This window comes from Myodes glareolus, chromosome 2 (genome assembly GCF_982192425.1).
Source record: "Myodes glareolus chromosome 2, mMyoGla1.1, whole genome shotgun sequence".
Classification (NCBI taxonomy): domain Eukaryota; kingdom Metazoa; phylum Chordata; class Mammalia; order Rodentia; family Cricetidae; genus Myodes; species Myodes glareolus.
Window position 1 is genome coordinate 3082531 of NC_142027.1, and position 19099 is coordinate 3101629.

General features: G+C 43.2%; 1 protein-coding gene across 2 annotated transcripts in view; it reads left to right on the forward strand.

Moving 5' to 3' along the window:
- Positions 1-19099, forward strand: part of Dscam (DS cell adhesion molecule) — a 570981-nt gene that overhangs the window by 316567 nt on the left and 235315 nt on the right. For both annotated transcript variants that reach the window (XM_085685855.2, XM_085685856.2), the window contains exons 5-8: positions 2276-2554; positions 6307-6582; positions 11135-11431; positions 12147-12422. In XM_085685855.2, coding sequence (XP_085541981.1) covers positions 2276-2554; positions 6307-6582; positions 11135-11431; positions 12147-12422 — 1128 coding nt within the window. The remainder of the gene's footprint in view (positions 1-2275; positions 2555-6306; positions 6583-11134; positions 11432-12146; positions 12423-19099) is intronic.

Sequence of the window (19099 nt, forward strand, 5' to 3'; positions counted from 1 at the left end):
AGAGCAAACAGCAATAGATAAAGGTGACATCATCAAACTGGGTACTCATATCATTCAGAAGAAGTCTACTGGGAAAGTAGAGGTATCAGCTGGAGTTGTCATTGAGCTTTCTCTCCATGGCTGAGCTTACCATGCCTGAATTTCTGGCTTCTCATTCCCACGGCAGGCACTTTTATATGTTATGGGATAAGTAATAGACCTGGGTTGGAAGAAGTTTGCCTTCCCTCTGTTCTCAGTGGTGCAATGGTTCAATCCCCTTGGCTGTTGGCTGTTTTGCCCATGCCCCATTACAGACTCAGGGGCCTGATTGACTCAGGACAGTGAAACTCGGGGGATTCTTGAAATAAACACACTGGAATCTACAACAGGAAAGACCTTTTGGCTCCCAGAGTCCACTTTCAACAAGTGAAAATGTGTGGCATGTTCTCCCCCAGTGCTCATGGCCAGCTTGCTTGCTCCTTTTATTTAGTCTTTCTGGGACTTTTTCATGAGCTTCCCAAGTCCTGTAAGTTTCATGAGCTTCCTGAGTCCTGTAAGTTTCATGAGCTTCCTGAGTCCTGTAAGTTTCATGAGCTTCCCGAGTCTTAGAAATATCACTCTTCTCTCCTGAAAGAAATGTTTAGTTCTGAGGTACCAGCTGCACAAAACAGGAGTGTGTTCTCCTCTTCCTTGTTCACCTTTCTGTCTCCATGACTAAACTTTGTGGGTGTTTGTCCTACACGCCAGGTTCCCCAAGGCCTGGACACACCATCACCAGGGTGTTAGAGAATGAGTAAGACATGAAATGAATGGGGTTTGTATCTAGGAGTAAGGAAGATATAGCAGGGCTTCCTTAGGGGCAGAATGGGAGAAATCGGTTGTTTTTCAGGACTGTAGGAGAAGGACATTGGGGACTCAGTACATCGCCTACTTTTGTAACTGCTGGGTGTCTGGAGTTAAGGTCAACTGCTTTCTTTCGCCACCTCTGGGAGTTGTACAAATAGCTGACTTCCTGGAACTTTGACCCCAGTTAGGGCTTTTGTTTTTAGGAGAAGGAATGATTTTCTTTTACCGGCCTTTCTGAGTGAGATGGAGTTTCACTGCCGCTTGATTGGCATTTCCCTGTTGGCTGTTGATATACACCTACTATCCCATGGTATATCTTCTTTTGATAAATATCTGTTCATTTTAAAATTATTATTTGGATTTTTAAAACACTTCAAATGTGTTTTCATTTGTTTTCCGGAGATCCTTTCTATGCTGTACATTGATCCTTTAGCAGAGGAGTTGGCAAGTGTTTCCTTCCAGTCAGAAAGAGTATGGAGAAGCAAGAGTTCTCTACCTTCCTACTGTGGAAATGTAGATTAGTACAATCACCATCAGGAACAACATGCGAACCTTTACAAAGTTAAAGTGGGATCTGCTGTGTGGTCCAGCTTTCCTATGGTTGTGTGTATGGACCCAAAGGGAATGACACTGGCGTGTGACAGAGATCCTGGCATGGCCACATTGACTCCAGAACTATCTATGCTAGCCTGGATGTGAAATAAACTTAGGTCATTAACAGATTTACAAAACAGACAAGGAAAATGTGCCATACACAGCATGATGTCCTTAAGCTATGGAGAGAGATGAAATCCCATTATTTTTAGCCCCATGGACAAAAGTGGGCTGTAAAGCTAAGTGAAACAAGGCAGGCAGAGAAAGACAAGAACCTCAGGTTCCCATCCATATGTGACCCTTAAACACAAAATCAAGCTGAACGTAGACTAGTGATATTTAGAAGATGAAAAGGGGCTTAGATTTGGTCAGTACCAACTTGCTTGCATGTATTGAAATATGTTATCAAACCCCCATAGTATGTACAGTTAATACTGCTAACCAAAAGTAAACAAATCTAAAGCATCTAAAATGAATAAAGAGATATTATAATAAACCCCTTTATCCTGCAGAATGAATTTTGCTAATTTAACAGCTCTCTGCTATTATTGAGAGGAACTGTATGATATGTTCCATTGCCATAAGATAATCTCCTTCCTTTCTGAGCTGGCAACTCCTGCCAGAGCACGCTGACTCCAGGTATTTCTGCAAAGCAAGAATCAGCAGCCAGAGTTCTGGCCAGGGTTCAGACTTTCCTGAGTTATGAACAGAACAGATCTGTCTCTCTGTTTTTGAGATCCGTGGCCACGGTGGGCAGGAGGTGCAGGAACGCTGTGTGAACGCCCACATGTGGTCCTCAGTATCCACACATACTCCCCGCCCTTGGCCTTTGACAGTTGCGTTTTTTCTTCTGCAGACCCAGCGAACTCAGCCCCATCCATCTTGGATGGGTTTGACCACCGCAAAGCCATGGCGGGGCAGCGTGTGGAGCTGCCCTGCAAAGCGCTTGGGCATCCCGAGCCGGACTACCGCTGGCTAAAGGACAACATGCCCCTGGAACTTTCTGGGAGGTTCCAGAAGACAGTGACGGGGCTGCTCATTGAGAACAGCCGCCCCTCGGACTCAGGCAGCTACGTGTGTGAAGTATCCAACCGATATGGCACTGCCAAGGTGATAGGCCGCCTGTACGTGAAACGTAAGTTGGACGGTAACTGGAAGAGGTGGCGGTAGCCACACGGTTGGTGTCAGAGGGAAACTAATCTTCATCCTTCCCCACAGCCTTCTTCTGACCTCACAGCATCTGACCTACACCCATGGTACCCTGTGCCTGTCAGATGGGAGGTTACCCACATGCTTACACAGCCTAGTTTTGAACTCAGAATTGTCTGATGGCCACGCCTTGAAGTTTTCATGAGGCCACAGGATGGCTGCCTTCCCAAGAAAATACCACCTAGCTGTTGTTCACAATGGCCAATTCTGAAAACAGTCAAGGGAGGGTGTGGGGTGTTAGCTCAGTGGTGGAAGTCAGGCAAATGGTTTACCTTAGCCTCTTTCTAAAAGTTAAATTTCTCATGAGGGCTGCTATCAGCAGAAATGCAGTTTCGAAATTAGGCAGACAATAGACAGTTTCTTTCTTTCTACATTTATTTATTTTGTGTGTGCTGGGGTGGTACTCATGTGCCATCACTCCTATGTAGATGCCAGAAGACAGCCTGTAAGAAGTGGTCCTCTACTTCCACCCTTTGGGTCCCAGAGCCCAAACTCAGATGCTAAACCTTGACAGCAAGGAGCCTTGCCTGATGAGCCACCTCACTGGCCCTGTACTATCTTGTAGAGAGCACTTTTCCATCTTCTCCAGGATCCCTCTTTACTCCGTCCTGGCCATGGCCTTAAAGAATGTGCAGGAGATGCCGATGACTTCTTGGGAAGCAAGGAGGCAAGCTGTGGAGTGCACTCTGACCTAGTCTGGACACATCCTCAAATTTACTAATATGGAAACCAAAAAAAAGTGAACAGACCAACTTCACATGCCCAGAAGGGTGCAACAAAAGCACCGCTAGATAAGATGTGCCTTCCTTAACAAAATCTTGTAATTAACTTTACAATGTCTTTTAGAACTGGAGAAATTGAGCTAAGCTGAGAGAGCCTCAAAGTTCCCACCCTTAAGATAGAGGTGCTGTGTTAGCATGCGTTAGCATGTTTGTCGTTCAACCCAGCACCGAAGTGTGGAATCAACCATAGGTAGCCCACATGCCTTCATAGTACCTTAGGTGCATGTGTTTAAATCAGAGTCTTGAATGACTGCCTAGGACGGGCTATGCTTTCAGTCTAAGGCTGGCTAATCATGGAAGAGTGTCTCCCACAGCTGTCTTTTCCTGGTTAGAGAACTAAATCTCACATAGATATACCAATTCAATATTTGACAGCCACCAGAGGTGGGACGGTAGACTCGAAATGCTCTCATGGTAATGAGGTCCTCTGTTGTTTCTTCCTGAAGCAACTTTATATCTTAGTGTAGTGTGCGGGGTGTCTCAATGAAACTCTGGACATGTGTCCTGGTTTTTTTTTTTGGTGTAATAGATCCTGATGAATCTAAAATCCTTCAAATAATTACACCCCCTTGTGTCAGCGTGCCAGTGACTTTGCTTGGCTGCTCTCTCCATGTGGACTCATTCTCCTATCTCAGGTGTCTACAACCTTTTGCTTTTCTTCCTGCAGCCTAAAGCATCATCCCCAGACATGCTCCCCTCCTGCCATTACACTGACTCCCAGCGTTGTCTTGCTTTCTCTCTCTTAAGACATTTACTGCTGGCTACCTTTTCAAAGGTATCCGTGGAAAGTTAGAGGTTCCTACCATGTTGGCTTCTATAATATCAATCCTCTGCCACATCCAGAGAAGTCCTTTGGCCCTTCTCACAATTCTCCCCATCCTCTGGAAGGCTCACTCAACCCACGGAATATCACATCTTCCCTCCTGACCCTCTGCTCTTGATGGAAGAAAAGGCATTCTATTGGGTTCCAGGTCCATAAGTAGAGCTGGCTTCTTCTTAGGTGACAGATAGCAATATAAGCTTTATGCAAGGTGCTTGACATTTCAATGAAAAGTTGAACAAGGCCAGAATGGAGTCACCACAAACTCTGCTTCCCAAACAGACCTGCTTGTTAGGAACATTTTCCCCTCTTGTTCCTGTGAAAAAACTTCAAGGCTTGTTCTTTTCAAGGCTTCATTTCATTGTCCAAGTCAGGTCAGGTCCTGAACACTGATTCTTCTCAGCTGCAGTCTGCACCTCTATGAGGCTTTATGCCTCCTTGATGACTGCCTTCCTCCACCAGTGTCCACCATCAAATCTTCTCCTGAAGATATTTGATGGTGCCAACTACTTAGTTAACCATCTTCAATAGCTGTTTGTTTGTAGTACTGGGGTTTGAACTCAGGCTTTTTCCAATGAGCTGTGCTCCCAAACTTGCTATTAAATATTTTTTTTGAGGCAGGATTTCACTAAATTGATCAGGCTAGCCTTAAACTTGTGATCATATTTCCATGGCCTCCTGAGTATCTGGGATTACATTATTCCATGGGGTTATGGTAATAGCTCAACAGTTATGAGCACTAGCAAGTCTCTCCAAAGCCCTGGGTTCGATTCCAAGTACACATGACAGCTCACAACCTTCAGTAATCCCAGTTACAGGGGATCTAGCACCCTTGTCTGACCTCCACAGACACTATGCATACATGCGGTAAACTGACATACATACAGGAAAAATATCCATACACATTAAAAATTGTTTTAGAATCGTGAGGCCCCTTTATAAATCTGTTTCAGATTGCCTTTGCAGTTTGCCTCCCACTTTTATACTTCCAAGAGTTTCTGTTGCATCCGGACTGAAACAGACGCTGGCTTACCTGTGCTCTGTGCACTCTGAAACCCCCTTTCTGCTCTCTGGACCCAGTTCTAGCCATCCCTGTCGTCTGAGGATTTCCTGTTCTTTACTGCACATGTTTTATGTCACTCCTTGGCTGTCACACTCATTCTGTTGGTTTGGTCAATCCACACACTCTGATAACTGAAGATTTGTACCCTGAAAGAGTGAACACTGGGAACACTGGGGACAGGTAGATGAAGCTTATTGGCTTTATTCATATTTCCAGTGAATTTGGTTAAGACATATCAACTCTGTAAGTAATTGCCATTTTTTTCTTCTGGCAATGAAGACAGCAACAAAATTTTATGTAGTGACAGCTTATGAGGCATATCCAGTTGTTTTTGGCATGCACTTATTATACCACAGAATAGCTGCTCACCTGTCTCACCCATGAGTGCAAACCTTGGTACCTGTTCATATGCTGTTTGGATATTCTTCCCTTGAGTTAGGTAACCTAGTTGTAGAATTAGAAACCTGGATTTCAAAGACTGGAATTCCATCGTTGTTTCAGTGAGTGAGCCGTACATTAAAGCAAAACACTGTGGTCACACATCTAAACCCAGTTCTTTTCTTGTTATCCATGTGTTATTGGCCCAAATGTGGGAGTAGACTAGGGCAAAGCCATCAGTATTCCTTTGGGACAAAGCCAGCAGGGTTTATATTTTCATACCCATGAACCTGTGGGTAAGTAGCATTTTGCATTTCTTAGTATGCATGAATCAAAACTATCTTGTGTGCTCTGAGGAAGAAGTGTAACCAATACTGTGCTATTTGGTATATATGAAGAAAGAGGACCATTAAAAATATAAAGAATTATCCAAACAGAGTGGTGCCCCAAATAACAGTGATGTAGTCCCCCAAAGTAACACTACATGGGAACCCCCAAATAACTGATGTGGGATCCAAATGAAGTACCTGGCAGTTACACCTTGGTCTCAGCCAAAGCCCAGAGTGTTATTTAAGTAGTGTCAATACCTAGTGATGTTTTATTCTCTCTCTCTTTCTCCCTCTCCTACTCCCCAGAGCCACTGAAAGCCACCATCAGTCCAAGGAAAGTTAAAAGCAGCGTGGGCAGCCAGGTCTCGTTGTCCTGCAGCGTGACGGGAAATGAGGACCAGGAACTCTCCTGGTACCGAAATGGTGAAATCCTCAATCCTGGGAAAAACGTGAGGATCACAGGGCTGAACCACGCAAACCTTATAATGGATCACATGGTCAAGAGTGATGGGGGTGCCTACCAGTGCTTTGTGCGCAACGATAAGCTGTCTGCTCAAGACTATGTCCAGGTGGTCCTTGAAGGTAGGTGGGCAGCATTGGAGGGTGCACCCCAAACAGAAGCCAGTGGAGCGTGGGATGGGGAGAGGGCCATGCAACACCACTCATAGGGGAAGACCGGCCACACTACCTTTCTTTCCATCTATTAACTCTGACCTTACTAGATCAAGCAAGGGGGAATCAGTGTTCTGATAAGGGAGATGGCACAGTGTTGAATGAGAAGTGTGAGCTGGAAGATGAACGCTTCCCACTCAATGTTTGAAGTTACTTGCCGAAAGATCAACATTTGAAACTAGAGCCTTGAGTCTGCTGCCCAATTTGTTATCCTCTAGATGCATACTTTTAGTAATACCTTGTTTGGGGGCTGTGAGATGCATAAAATGGGTGTTTATTTGGGGTCTACATGATGAGTACATTGTGGGGTGTTTAGGGGGCATTTCTGGTCTCTTGATTCCAACAGTTCCTCCTCTAAGTTGTGACCACACACACACACAAACACACACACACACACACAAAATGTTTCCAGATACAGACAAATCTTTCCTGAGCTATGAGGCATGGACAGGACGATTCCACACTTGAGAAGAAGCTAATGTCAGTAATAACCTCAATTTCAGTAGGATGTTGGCTTGAAAATATGACCTATGGTTGATGGCATTGTCTGTAGCCTGGTCAATACGTCCCCAGACGTATTAGTTGTGAGGAATGTGTGAGGAATTGCCCTGGGGTAGAATAACATGGGCTCTGTTTGCTTTTCTTAATTGGTTACTGAGTACTTCAAGCTCATCTGTCATCCAGGGAATGGAGGTGTGACAGGTGACATTTAAGCACGGTATATATTTATCACCAGATAATTGAAATGGCTCCTGTCTATGTACTTGGGTGTCCTGATGGGAATTGTATCATTAGCTATCATTTAAAATCCATCCATTATCAATTGGTGAAAGTGATGAAATTATTTTTCTATTGCCTAAGGATAGAATAAGTAAAACCCATTATCACATGTGAGTAAGTTTAAATCTGTCTGATGCTGAGAGAAGAGTTCCATTATTGTGCCTTTAACCTCAGCTACTTTGTAGCAATGAGCAAGCTCAGCAATGATAATCCGAGCATCACTACAGACAGTGAGGTTTATGATGCAGAGGTGAAATGGCGTGACGGCACAGCCCTTGTGTTAAATGCCTGACACACTTCACACATAATAATTAAGAGCAAAAAGTAATCAATTTGCTTAGAGTTGGAACTGTCAGTCAGGATGCACTTTGGTCCTCCCATAGTCACTATCTTTAGCTTCTCTGATAAAGAAAAAGAAGAGATGATCTGTCCAGGACCTGTTACCTTGGTAACTGTCTCAAGTAACTAAGAAAACCTAAAGAGCATATTGATCACCCACAATGATATCAAAAGGGTTCCCGTTATCAGAGTGACAGCTAAGCAGATTACAAAGGCACTCAGGTTCCCCTGGGAAAATAACGTCTGCCTTCATCTTCACAAAACCATCACTCTAATAGAAAGTGGGTGTGGGGCGCAGAGAACTCGCCCCAACTTATTTATCTCATGCCAGTTTCCTTTGAGGATGAGAAGATTCATTTCATTTTCCTCTTTTTGGAAAGGTGATAGTGCAAATGTCACAAAAGAAAGAATACATATCTAGAACCTGAGAGCGCTTGACAACATTCTCTCGGGAATCTCCTATGGTTCCCACTGTAAGAAGTAGATTAAGATAAAGTTATAATCTCAGCGTACAGTGGCCTCCCCATGACTGTGAATGGAGCCTTTGGCAGGAGGCTGAAATCCCTGGAACCTGTAATGGTGGGTTTGTTATTGAACCAGAATAACTAGGAAACACAACGGAAGTAAGAGATAAGTGGTTCACGTTCTAGGAGTGAAGAAGTAGCAGCCATAAAGTGAGCTTCTGTGTCCATGAAAATGGCATTTAGAATGGGCAAATGACGTGTAGGAAAGTGGGAAACTCCAGAGCAAATGGAATGGACTGGTCGCTGGGAGCAAGGGACAGGGCTGCATCAACTCAATTTTTTTAAGGACACCTCTCAGTCCAGTGGAGCTGAAACTAGAAGGAAAGCAAAGGGCCCAAGCCTACAGAGCCAAGAGGGACAAGGCACCCACACATGAGGAGTGGGGTGGAGAGTACAGGAGGAAAGATACCAGAGGAAAACCCCAAATCATCACACAAGCTGCCTAAGGAAACTTGGTCCACATGTTTTAAACACATGTACCACAGTGTGGATGGGAATCTAATTCCACAGCTGAAAAACACTAGAGACATTAAAAAGAAAGCAACACCAGCTGAAAAAAGCAAACAATAGAAAAAGACTTGGGGCTACCCAATGTGTTAGGATTAGTGGACAAGGAATGTCATTCCATTAGTTGAAATGTATTTGGTGATTTAAAGCAAAACGTAAAGTCTATAAAGAATGAACATATCAGATAAACCAGCACTTGGGAGGCTGAGGTGGGAAGATCACAAGTTTTGGACAGGCTTGGCTACTAGTGAGACCTTATCCCCCCTCAATCATCTATCTAATGAATTTAAAATTGATATGAAAAAGTGGGGATCTTATAATAAGTTGATTTACAATGTAAACATAAGATGTTGAAGGGCTAAAAGCTGCACAAGCTTGGAAAGAGAACCAAGCTGGAGGATTCCTTCCTTCTGGTTTTGAAGCCTCACTGTGGAGCATGTCATCTCCATGGGTAGTCAATTGAACTTCACAATGATACAGGATATTCAACAGGTGAAGGAAATAGTGCCAACAACTAGCAACAGCCATGTGAATAAGTGTATCTTAAAGTAAGCAACTCAATCAAAATTCAGGATTTACATAAATTAATTTGATATACATTTTAGACTTGAATGTATAATTTTAAATCATAAATTTTAAAGGGATATAGAATTGTGTCCTGATTTAGAGACAGGACACAGAGATGATCAGACAAAAGTATAAAGGGAACCACCTGGAAGAAATTGTTTTAAAGACACACACTTGCAGGTATTCAGTACACTGACTGTACACTAGTACATGTGCACAGGTATTCAGTACACTGCATGTACACTAGTACATGTACACAGGTATTCAGTACACTGCATGTACACTAGTACATGTGCACAAGTATTCAGTACACTGCATGTACACTAGTACATGTACACAGGTATTCAGTACACTGCATGTACACTAGTACATGTACACAGGTATTCAGTACACTGCATGTACACTAGTACATGTACACAGGTATTCAGTACACTGCATGTACACTAGTACATGTGCACAGGTATTCAGTACACTGCATGTACACTAGTACATGTGCACAAGTATTCAGTACACTGCATGTACACTAGTACATGTACACAGGTATTCAGTACACTGCATGTACACTAGTACATGTGCACAAGTATTCAGTACACTGCATGTACACTAGTACATGTACACAGGCATTTGGAACACTGCATGTACACTAGTACATGTACACGGGTATTAGGTACACTACATGTACACTAGTACATGTACACGGGTATTAGGTACACTACATGTACACTAGTACATGTACACAGGTGTTTGGTACCCTGCATGTTTGTCTGACAGGTACCATGTGTAATTTGAAAAGAGCACCAGACAAATAGATCTTTTAAATTATTTAACACATATTTACTTATATTCTACATATATTCTAGAAGTCAGTGTTGGAAAGAGGGTTCAGCTGTTCAGAGCACTGACTGCTCTGGCCGAGGACCCAGGCTCTCAGCACCCACATGGTGATTCACCACAGCCTGTGACCCCAGTTTCTGGGGACCTGACACTTTCTTCTAACCTCTGAGGACACGCTACACATGTGATATATATACATGCATTTTTTTCAAGTCAAGAAATGAAACATTCAAGAATATTCTAGACTCCAGGGAACTAAAGAGACATAGATGTAAATGTGATATATAATACTGATGGGACTTGGAAAGTATTTTTTAACATTTCAAAGTTCTTTTCTCATCACTGAAAATAGAAGTAAAATGTTTGCATCCCAAAGGTCTATGCTACCAACCAACACATAGGAGAAACAAGTTTGTCTGAGGGCTTCCTCCAGCCACAAACACTTGAGCTAGAGTGAAGAAGTAAATATTCAGGAACCCTGGGGCAGAGAAATGAAATGTTTAGGATGATAAAGCCAACAGCATGTCTCCCAGTACCTTTCTTTTGTATCCTAAACCGTCTCCTATGAGCTCTCTGTGCAAACATTAAGGGAAACTAGATAAAGCAGCTTTGGGGGTGTGCAGAATCCTCCTCTGCGGCACATGCATGTTGGAACTGCAGTCCTGGGATTTCTCACATTTGTCAGAGACTTCTGAATTGCATCATCTTTCACTCTGGTAAGGTCATCAGGAAAGAGATGCTAACTCCCAGGACTCTTTCCTGTCCCTTGGAAGCTGATGTTTCCCTAAAGCAGGGCCCATTAGGAAGGTACTGACCAACCACTCATCTTTCTCCCAAGCAATAAACAATTTACTTGGCAACAGTTTGTCACATGTATGTGCCACTTCCTTTCTTGTTTTGTCTCCCTGCAGACGGAACTCCTAAAATCATTTCTGCCTTTAGTGAGAAAGTGGTGAGCCCTGCAGAGCCAGTGTCCCTCGTGTGCAATGTGAAGGGAACGCCCTTGCCCACGGTCACCTGGACCCTGGACGATGACCCCATCCTCAAGGGCAGCGGCCACCGCATCAGCCAAATGATCACATCTGAGGGGAACGTGGTCAGCTACCTGAACATCTCCAGCTCCCAGGTCCGGGACGGCGGCGTCTACCGCTGCACCGCCAACAACTCGGCCGGAGTCGTCCTGTACCAGGCTCGAATAAACGTAAGAGGTGCTTGTCAAATCAGCTCCTCGAACAAACACACACGACTCATTGTAGCGGGAATGGGTGCTGCATGCTCCGGGCTGAACCTTGCAATGTGGATGGAGGAGCCGTCCCTCCTTCTCCCTGCCCTCTCCTCAGGAATGGCGCTGGTCGGCCGGTGTTGAAAATGGCATTTTGGTCTCTGTAGTCAGCTTGTCTACTTTCTGTCTTCTTCCACCTATCCACTGGATATCTTTCCTTTTCTGGTTTATGCTCTGCATGCCCTTCCCTCTTTCCCTTTTTCCTGTTTCATGACATCCATGGTGAGCCTTCCCATCCACAGTACCTAACTCACATCCGTAGCACAGCGACATAACCTCCATCTTCATGATCCACCTGACAGAGTCGATCGATTGCTGTCAGCGGTCTCACCAGAAGAGCTGGCTGTGAAGTGTAGACTAGTTACCTTTCATTAGTTAAACTGTCTTTTATCTTGTAATTCAAAATATTTTCATAGAAGTAGCTGATAAAAGATTTTAGCATCCATTGACTCATTTTGAGAATTGTAAAAGGAAAAAAAAATCTTTTTAGTAGAAAATGCCAAATGCCAAGAAACTGAGACAAAAAAAAAAGGTGTGCTTACATAAAAATAATTGGTTTTCACCAAAGGAAAGGTGTACCCATTTCCTTCCATGACATGTGCCCTTAAATTATTTTCAAGAGTTTCCTTGTGTCTCTCCAGGGCCTGCAAGCATCAGACCGATGAAAAACATCACTGCAATAGCAGGGCGGGACACATACATCCACTGCCGCGTGATTGGCTACCCATATTACTCCATCAAGTGGTACAAGAACGCTAATCTGCTTCCTTTCAACCACCGCCAGGTGGCATTTGAGAACAACGGCACTCTGAAACTCTCAGACGTACAGAAAGAAGTGGACGAGGGGGAGTACACCTGTAATGTGCTGGTACAGCCACAGCTCTCCACGAGCCAGAGTGTCCACGTGACCGTGAAAGGTAACCCCGCCCCCAACCTGTCCCACGCAGCTCCTTTCCGACTCTGGCTTTGCAATGAGACTGGCTCTTGGGATGGGGCCATCTCAGAATCTGGGTAGAGTTGGGGTGTCATGAAGACTGATAGATGGGAGGTGTGTTAGATGTTGTCTGTATGAGCCTGGATCCTCGCAGGACTTGAACTGGGTGCCACTTTCTCTGAAGGTGAGTTTGTGGCTTTAACGTTTCCAGAAGACATATTATTGACTTGGCTTTCTAGTTTTCTATCAGATCAGTTACAGACTATGTATCTTTCTTCCTCAGAAGACACCATCAGCAAGCTCTGTAGATCCCAATAGCAAAAGACTCTTTTATGGTGGACAAAGACTCATCTTGAGTGGGCAAAGGAGAAGCACCGAGCATTCCTATGGCTCATGTGGGGACCCATGGCTAACAGCTCCCCAGACAGTCTTTCCAATTAAATTATCCATTACATCATGTCATATACAAGGCACCAACAGTGAGGATAATCTCTGAAGTTTCTGCAATGCCATCTCAAAATCCTTTGCCCACAACAAGCAGTGAAGTGTCAGATCCACCAAGGACACACAGCAGATGCTTGGGGGAGCCACTCCTTTTCTTCCCAAGTCAGTTACCCCAGCCAAACATAAAATGAAGGTTTTGCACCGATGCAAATGCCTTCCATGCAATATATGTCTTAAACAGCTTGCATATGGTATGAGCACTCTCCAGCTATGCTGAGCTGCCTCCATGAACTATCAGACTTCTCCCAGGTACTAGGAGATATTACCTGCCTGTCTCTCTGTGTGGGCACTGTTGCTGTCACAGGGTAGTGGATGAGACCCTGGGGCCTCGGAATCAATTATGGCAGGGCACTGGAACACAGCAGTGTTCACCAAGGGTCTTCCGGTGGCAAAAATACGTAGATTTCATATGGGTGTTCCCAAACTCCTTTTATTCAAAGCATATTAGATTTACTTTTATTCTAAGAAACATCTATAAACACATGCACTCACACAAAATGGTCCATTATAAAAATATGGTATATGTTGTATATTAGACACTTGTACTTAAGTATTTTGAATCTTTATTAAATTGTTTCATGCCTTATTTTTTCTAAAATAATTACAATTCCTTAAAAAACCAGAGTAGCATTTAATGAAAGCAAGGCCCTCTTCTGGTGTTGCACAATCCTTTGTCACTTATGAAGCATCTGAGCCGTGCTGACACCATCCCTGAGCAGCAGATGTGATAGTGACTGAAACGTGAGCTTTCCTTTGAGGGGCTTTTCCCTGCAGGAGAGGCAGTCATCAGACAAGCACAAAAGACAAAACACATAAGCCATAAAACACCTGAGCGTGTACATGACTGTGCAGAAAATTAAACCTCAGCAGTGGTATAAGTGTTTGTTGCCATGGAGATATGGGAGCCACATCGCCGAATGTTTTCAGTTCGCTGTCTTAAGATATATCACACCCTTGGATGAGTTTTCACCCACACTCCATCTCCTGATTGGATCAACATTTGCAGATGACTGGCTCACTGAGATTAGAGGCTCTTTTGAATATTAACATAATTCATTGTTCAGCATCAAAATATCAAATTACTACTATCACACAAACTCAAAGGCACTGGGACTTGGGTTTTGCTATTTGTGACATCATCAGCTGTGTGTGATTCTAGGAGTTGACAACCTCCCACCTCTCTCTTCCAACAGAGTCTACCAAACACAAAAGTCTGCCTGGCTAGCATTTTAGGGAGTCATTCTAGCAGAAAACAGTTGGAATTTCATGAGCAAAGCAGTTAGTGGCTTGAACTCCCACAGGCCACAGTGCTTTCCTTATAGATAACTGTCCTCTCACGCTGCTTAGGTCTTTGGCCATTTTTTTCCCCATCAAGCAATCAAATAAAACCAACTGAGACCCAGAAACAAAACCCTCGGGGTGCATGGCGGGAACCCTTTGGTGATCACTGCTGTGCTCCAGTGCCTGCCATAGTTGATGCTGAGGCCCCAGGGTCTCCTCCACTACCCTGTGACAGCAGCACTGTGAATGCCCACACAGGGACACAGGCAGGTAATATCTCTGCATTGTAATGAAAGAAGCTTTCTTTTTGTGATCTCCTCGCATGTGCGCAGATTTCCCAGAAATCTCTTAAGCCACATTTGAAAATATTTAATATAGCCTAAAATGTAGCTAGCTACAAATTATCCATTCTGTAGTTAAAGCCTAATGAATGGTTATAATGAAGGATACAACAAATGAACTTGTGTCTGCCCTTCCCATTGGTGTGCTAGTAAGATTTGTTCCTTCAAGAGCACCTGATGAAAACATGGCCATTTAGATATAAATTAATGCAAATACTTTGATAGTAAATTTTGGAGGCATAAATTTAAGCAAGAAACTATAGTTTGATAAAAACCCAGAGACATATTGGGGTTCAACTTGAAGATAAGAAAAGTAAAACAGCCATCACTGGCTCTTATCTCTACCTCAATCTGAAATGGCGGTCCTGCCTCCAGGAATCTCAGAATGAGACTATGTCTGAAGCTTGTCTCCTCCCCTCTTATATTTCTTTCTACTGCTGGGATTAAAGGCACGCACTGCTACCGCCTGGTTTCTATAGCAAACTGGTGTGGCTACTGGGATTAAAGATGTGTGTCACCACTGCCTGGTCTCTAAGGCTGATCAGTGTGGATGTTTTATTCTCTGATCTTCAGGCAAGTTTTATTTATCAAAGTACAAATGAAATATCAGTACAAGGTACAATTGAATAATTAACTTTGAGTCTTAAAGCTTGCTGGACCAGCATAAATTGATGTGCTATTGTTGATCCTGTTGATTGCCATAAATCAACTCCAAATATCTTAGGCCCAAAAGAATAATATTTTGGTCTTATGACCAATCAGCATGATCTAAGAAAAGTATTTAGACAGGTAGTCTTGTGTTTGTGGATTTTTATGAAGCATGTATAATGCAGTACAAAATTATCAGTTCCAATGTAAGGCTATCCAGAGAAAACTGTTATCACATGTTACATTTCAGTACAGTGCTTTTTGGGAAGCAAGTACTAATAACTGAACTTATTGGTAGGCAGATATGGCTAGATTTTATATTTGCAATGTTTAAGGATGTAGGCAGGGAAGGAGACAATAGAGTGTTGGGGTGCAGGTGTATACAGCGTAAGCACTGAGTATAGACAGAACAAAGGTGAAGGGTGCTCCTGCCTGGCTGGAGGAAGCAGACCAGGCACCCTGCTTGCAGAAGATGAAGAACTTAATGGGCCCATGTCCCATGGTAGAAGGCCTTTTTCTAGCAGGCATGGTAGGCCAGGACTTGGTGTGTGAGGGTCTGGGCTTCTTTTCTGAGTTTGGAAGAGCTTGACAGATGATTTGGGACAGAGAAGCCACACAACCTGAACTGGATTTAAACAGGCAAGGACATTTGTGAATCCAGGGCTGAGAACAGAAGCGGTCACACAGTGAGGAGATTGAGTCATGGGGAGAAGGGTGGCAGTGTGGACCAGTAACGTGCATTCGAGGTGGAGGATAGATCCAAATTCTGTATGGTCACTGATGGGTCCAACGTGATTATAACAGAATGAAAGACACCAGGTGACTCAGATTTTTAGTGTGAACAATGGGAGAAAAGAGGACTTCCATCTACAGAATAAGCAAAGGATTTGGGGGAAACAGTCTGGAGAAGAAATTACACCAGATGCGAACGTGCCAAGGTGGAAATCTTTCACAAACACATTCATTGAGTAGGGTTGAATAGTTAGCAGGCTCTCCACAATTGTGGGTTCCTCATCTTCAGATCAGCAAACTCATCATTGAAAACCAAAGGTTAGGGAAATGTCATAAGTATTAGGACCTGAGTTTGATCCCCAGCATCTACATTAAAAAAAAAACCAGACTTGATGTATATTTGTATTTCTAGCACTGACAGATAAGACAGAGATAAGAGGGACGCTGGGGTTTGCTGGTTGGTAAGCGTAACTCTAAATCAGTGAGTGCTGTGGAAACTCTATCTCTACAAATACAGTGGGGAGCAAAAGAGGAAGATATTGGATTTCAACCTTGAGCCCTTTACACACACACACACACACACACACACACACACACACACACCTGTAAGTGGATGTTTCTCTGTCCCAACTGTCTGGTTCCAGATAAATACATAGAGACTTATAATAATTACAAATCCTTGACCAGTGGCTCATGTTTATCACTACCTAGCTCTAACATTTAAATTAACCTATTTCTATTTATGTATTGCCACATGGCTTGTTGTTTTACCTGTCCTCTAGCATGTCTTGCTTCCTAGGCAGTTGGAATGTGTCTCTCCTGACTCCGCCTTTCTTCTTCCCATAATTCTCATTTTTGTCTTTCCTGCCTAAATTCATGCTCCACTACTGGCCTGTCAGCTTTTTACTAACCAGTGAGAGTAATACATATTCATAGTGTAGGAAAGGATTGTTCCACAGCACACCACATACTTGAAAATATTTTAAAAATTACCCCAAAGCAAACCATGAGTGTATGCTTGCTAAGAATTGTCCAAGTCTCATGTGAATGTTGTGTGTGCACACCTCACAGGAGCTTCACACCCTCCCTCACGTGCCATCCCTTTGTAGAACTTTCTTGTCATTATTCCTTAAACAAGAATATATAGCAACTGTCCCGTACTTGGGTATTATGGGTTGTCTACAAATGACATAGGGTCTACAGAGGATAAGAGCTGGCTATAAGCCAGTATGAGACCATTTCACAAAAGAGATTTAAGCACGCTTAGGTCTTTGGAACCAAGGGATTCAGAGGGACAGCTGTGGGTGACAGTGGTATTCTGGAATTCAGTGTGTAGACTGAAATTCATCACCCAGTAGACAATGTGTGTGGCCGTGGCCAGGATGTAACAAACCAAGTCATCCCTCATGCAGGCTGACAAACTGCTCAGCCCCTTGGTCACGCTTACATGGAGACCTGTCAATCATCTGAGGTCCAAGTATGATATTGTCTGTGACATTTACATTGACCCTTTTAATTCCCTACATCAGTGTGTTCTCCTCAACCTTCTTAGGGCAAGTATAGGATCCCAAATCAAATTGTACTCTCGTGGTTTATAGTTGGAGCTTCTGATGCTGTCAACTTTTGCCAGCTGTTTGCTTTTGTTGAGCTGAGCAAGTTCAAGCCTGACCAAAGGCAGCATGGGATAGGGAGGGGAGCGCAAAATCCCACCTCTAGCTAAGAGCTACTGGCAATTGATAGGTGCTGAGAGAGCTTGCTTTAAGATTGTAGCCTCTGGTAAGTTCACCATGGTCCAATGGAAGACCACACATTTAAGAATACAATGAGGACACTAAGAGAGACTTACATAGATCTAATCTACATGGGAAGTAGAAAGTAGAAAAAGACAAGATCTCCTGAGTAAATTGGGAGCTTGGGGACCTTGGGGGAGGTTTGAAGCGGGGAGGAGAGAGGCAGAGAGGGGAGCAGAGAAAAATGTAGAGTTCAATATAATGCAATAAAAAAGAATATATGGGCAGCACAAATTGGAGCTGGGGGATAATTTTTAAAAGGGGAGGACAGAGTTGGGTGTTTGGGGACTAGTGGTGAGTCAGCAGGAGCTGGGGAAGGGGCAAGTATAATCAAAACACATGGTACAAATTCTCAGAGAAGTAAGAAACAATTAGGTGATGACACTTGCTAGTTATTCTCAAACAGGGGAGGTGGAGATAAGAAGATATCTCATATTTACTGGCCATTCACCTTAGCCTGCTTGTCTAGATCCAGGATGGTAAGAGAACCTTTCTCAAAAGAAAACAATGTGGATATCACCTCAGGGAAGATAACCAAGGTTATCCTCTGCTCTTTACATATATATACACATATATACATACATATATATATATACACATATATATATACACACACGCACACACATGAACAAACAAACATATACACATATAAACACAAGCATAGACACATGCATACAAACACACAGGCATACACATAATTATATGCACAACACATGGAGACACACAGATGTACAAAGGCACACAGAGAGACATACAGACAGAAATACATACACACAAAGACAGAGACAGACAGACCCACAAACACTAAGACATACACAGATTCACTCATACAAACTCTCTCTCTCTCTCTCTCTCTCTCTCTCTCTCTCTCACACACACACACACACACGCACACACTTTTGATTTCCTCGGGAAATAGGGTTTGACCCATTCAATTCCTATAATACTACTGCAAATGATAAAAGCAAACCATTTTTATCTTGTTCCAGGATATTTTTTTCAAAACCTGAATATCTAATTATATATGTAGATGTACACATGCATGCTGTGTGTGTTTATATATGTAGCCATGTGTCCACACATGTGTCAACGCATGTGGATTTAAGTGATATTAGGAGAAAGTAATACTTTTCAGTATATATCTTTTTAAAAATAGTAATCATGTCCTTTCAGTTTATTTTGTTGCATATGTCTGGATATTTTGGGGGGAGTTATTGCTCAACAACTGATTCAGCTGATTCAATCTGTTCATTATCGATCGTGGCTGAGGCTAAGCAGTTCTGAAATATGTTCAACACACTTAGCAGTATGGTTGTGCTGACTCCCAATCCACAGGCAGAAGGGAAAGTCAGGACCCCCCTTTC